The following is a 4,113-nucleotide window of genomic DNA, read 5'->3' as shown; positions in this document are numbered from 1 at the left end:
AATTAATTAAATAATTTATCAATTTCACGCAATATTAAATGAGCAATATAAATATTTCCGATTTTTTTTTCTGCGGAAATTACATACAGACCACCTTAAATTGCTATTTACAAATAAATGAGCCGCTTTGACGTCTATTCATACTTTTCATTTTATCGAATTCGCAATAGTTTGATCGTGACACACTTAAATACATCGGTTCAAAGGTTAGAAAAAAAACTCAATGATGCTTAATTTGTAAATATTGATATTTCTTGTGGTTTGTATGTAATCATCCAATTTTGTTCTTTATTTTATTTCTTTTTTACTCCTCTAAAATATATAACAAAATGAATTTAGGCATTTTTCATTAACAATTTTACGTTGGACTTAATTTAAATGTTGCTATATAGAACCTATTTTAATTTTTCAATTTTGGATTTAATAAATATGAATTCATAGAATTTGCAAAAAAAAAAAAAATAAATAAATAAAAATTCACTCTTTAATGCATTCATTTCTGACACCAAGTTGTTATAAGTGCGAATACCAAAGTTTGTGTTAGATATGTAAATACATAAGAATTGTGTGGTATGTAAGTAAATTTCTTAAATTTTGTTATATTTATAATTTTGGTTGCACTAAAATATTTTTATATAAAGAAGGCCGGGTCTTGTCCATCACATAGAAATTCAAACTATAATTGTTCACATGTAATTGTAATGATGATAATATGATTAACATGTCAAAAAGTTTGTTGTTCACGAACAGTTTGTGCTCAGATTTTGTGTTCAAATCATTCATTGAGCAAGCGGGTTGAACATAAAAATACCGTTTTTTTTAATCTTGTTCGACTTATTCATGTTCGGCTCATCTTAGCTCAAAATAATAAAAAAAGTTATATATGTTATTTATATAATAATATATTATATATATTTATATTTAATTTTATATCTCTATAGCTCTCGTGATTCTCTATCTTTTATTACATAAGACTAATGGAGATTCAAATTTAACATTTTTATATTTATTTTTTTAAATTAAATTAAATTAAATTAATTAATTTTGAGTTCAACACAAATAAAAATATATAAATTGAGCCGAACACCCTATTTATATTTGCATAACCCTCACCTGGATTCTCTTCAGGTTTGCTGCTCATTATCCCAGTGAAGAGTAAGTCTTTCTCCATGTAATTTGAAGACCCACGTCTTGTTTTTTTGCGGTACACGCATGTTCTTATATCATTGCACCAACCTCCACCCTATATCATTAATAAATTTTAAATAAGCAACCATAAAATCTTATATTTTTTATATAAATGACAAAATAATCCCTAGGCCCTTTATATTGGGGCTGAAAGAGTCTGCAATGAGAACTATTAGAACTCACTTTTTAAATAATTGATAACTATTTTAATAATTCTATAAATTTTGTGAGTATATGTTCCCCATGTAAATAGTTAGACTACCTTTGCACTTTACTCCTACACCTTAAGATAAAATTTCAAATTCTAAAGAACATTCTAATCAAATTATAATGAGCTAAGTCCTTTCACCTCTAAATTGACGAGCCAACTATTTGCTCCTGCTCCAAACCCTCGATCCAAATGATAACCTGGCAAGCTTCCATCCAAACATACTGCATATATATAAAAAAAAAATATTAATAAATAAATTATTTTTTAAAATATGCAGCCAAAAATCTATATAAATAAAAAATTTTCGCATGAAGAATAAGAGAATTAGAGAGCAATTAAATTCATTTTAATTAAATATCATCGCATACGAAGGCTTCTCAAATAAACGTAAAAAGTACTAAAATGATTTCATGAGAAATTATATAACAAAATACATGCTGTTTATAATACATCACATAACATATATAAAATGCAGAAATTTTCCAATTAAATTTAATAAAAAAAAAAGAAAAGGAAACCAGAATCATACCAGCTCCCGTTGCTGCAGCAGATTGAATAAGAGTAAGCGGCACCTGTGCAGGGGCGCTTTGACCCACAGAGCTATAATTAAAACAGAGTACCTTTCTCCATAAAATTATCAAAATAACCCCAAATATCCAAAAAATTTTCATGAGGCCTCCTCCGCTCTCTCTCTCTTTCTCTCTTCTCCTTCACCCTCTTTTGCATGCTAATGAAGAGCCGAATTGGCACCAAATTGCAGAAGATTGGCCTCGACCAAAATAAGGAAGAAGTAATGATTAATGCGCATTTAACGTACATTTAATTTTTTTTTAACTAATTTACCGCCAGCTAATTAAGATGATGGAAGGCTGATTATCATATGGATTTCAAATCTTAAAGCATATAATTATTTGAATTAAAAATTGAGATGCACAAAAATACAAAAGATTTTGCGTCGGATTAGACGGCACGGAGAAAATAGTTTGACCTTAAACTCTTTATTTTTTTTATTAAAAAAATTAAAAATTAGGTGGCCACAATAAATTACTAACGAGCAGAATTAGAAGATATGAAGTTATAGATTCATGAATTCACCCACAATTTTCGACCTCTTTTTTATTTTATTATTATTTATTATTATCTATTTTTTTTGGCGCAATTGATTTTTCCAATTTTATATATATATATATATATATATGTATGTATATATATATATGTATGTATGTATAAAAGAATTGGATGGTATGTATTAAAAGCAATAAAAAATAAGAAATTATATTAATTAGTAATTAAATTCAGCATAATGCACTTTAATTTGACGCGATTTTTTCTTACTCTGAGAATCGGTACCCATTAATAATTGTGTGGGGGCTCTAAATTTGAAGGTCTTGCCAAAATAGTCAAGATTAATAGCTGGCTTGCCATTTGTTTGAGCCTTTTTGTTTTATTATTGGAAGACTTACATACATACCACTCGAGTCCCATGCATTTACATGTCTAATGCCTGTACCTCAATTTTTAAACTATGCACAAAAAAGTATATTTTATTTTTTAAATGTTAAAATAGTGATACTTGTTATGTAATATGAAAATTTTGAGTGGTATAAATATAAAAGTCAAAGTGGATGAGTTATATAGATAAATGTAAGACTTGGGTGGCATGTATGTAAAATATTTATGATGATTAAAAAAATTAATAATTATAATTTTATAGTAAAATCTCATGTACATAAATTTACAAGATTTTAGAAGATACATGAAAAATTTTACAAGAAAAATTGGAAAAAAAAAAAAAAAAAAAAAGAGAAAAAGGAAAAAAAAAAATAAAGTAAAAAAGAGAAAGAAAGTAAGATTGTAGATGTTTAAGTAATATTCACTTGGAAAACTGGATGTATATTTATAATTTTTTTTAGTGAAATTTTAATAATCTGAGCCTAAATGCTTCTGGACACTCCATCTTATGACTTGAGGATTCCTTCATGTTCATGGACTGTTTTTAAAGGTAATTAGGTGCTAATGACTTTGATACTGATTAATATTGGTTTAGATTTCTTTTCTCTTTGGGCTGGGAAGATGAGATTATCAAATTATGTTAAGATCATGACTGTTTTGAGATAAAAAAAGACAGCTATAACTATATACATATATATATATATATATATATTGAAAAGACAGTTTTGCGTGCTAGAAGATTCGCGATTTATAGAGTCCCGATTGTAATTAATGAAGGAAAATGAACAGCTTTGATCGGACGAATAAAAGAGCCTCCCTTGATTAGACAACATTCGGTGGATATTTCGATGTCTTGACGATGTTGAAATTGAGCGTTCTTGGGCTTGTTAAATGCTTGTCGAGACGCTCGATTTAAGCATAAACTCACTAGAAACGAACAACTTTGATCGGACGAATAAAAGAGCCTCCCTTGATCAGACGACATTCGGTGGATATTTGGGTGTTTTGACGATGTTGAAATTGAGCGATCTTGAGCTTGTTAAATGTCTTGTCGAGACGCTCGATTTAAGCATAAACTCACTAGATTTAACATTCGTTTTACTATTCAAATATGCCTGAGGAGCTTTTATAAGAGATTTAATGGTTGATCTGAGCTTCAATTGACTCAAATTAGAGCAATTTTAGTATTATTGGGTTCATCTAATCAAATTAACCAGTTTGGTTGTATGTTTGTTGAAATCAGACTTACGAATTACTTTTTT

At 28.1% G+C, this 4,113-nt stretch overlaps 1 protein-coding gene across 1 annotated transcript in view; it reads right to left on the bottom strand.

Annotated features, from left to right (window-relative positions):
• LOC110019450 (pectin acetylesterase 2-like) overlaps positions 1–2,070 on the bottom strand; it is a 2,292-nt gene extending 222 nt beyond the window's left edge. The window contains exons 1-3 of the mRNA XM_020717112.1: positions 1,929–2,070; positions 1,538–1,620; positions 1,114–1,243 (exon numbers count right to left, since the gene is read on the bottom strand). Coding sequence (XP_020572771.1) covers positions 1,114–1,243; positions 1,538–1,620; positions 1,929–2,070 — 355 coding nt within the window. The remainder of the gene's footprint in view (positions 1–1,113; positions 1,244–1,537; positions 1,621–1,928) is intronic.
• Between the last annotated feature and the right edge of the window lie 2,043 nt (positions 2,071–4,113).

This window comes from Phalaenopsis equestris, unplaced genomic scaffold (assembly GCF_001263595.1).
Source record: "Phalaenopsis equestris unplaced genomic scaffold, ASM126359v1 Scaffold000002, whole genome shotgun sequence".
Classification (NCBI taxonomy): Eukaryota; Viridiplantae; Streptophyta; class Magnoliopsida; order Asparagales; family Orchidaceae; genus Phalaenopsis; species Phalaenopsis equestris.
This window is presented reverse-complemented; position numbering and strand designations above follow the sequence as displayed.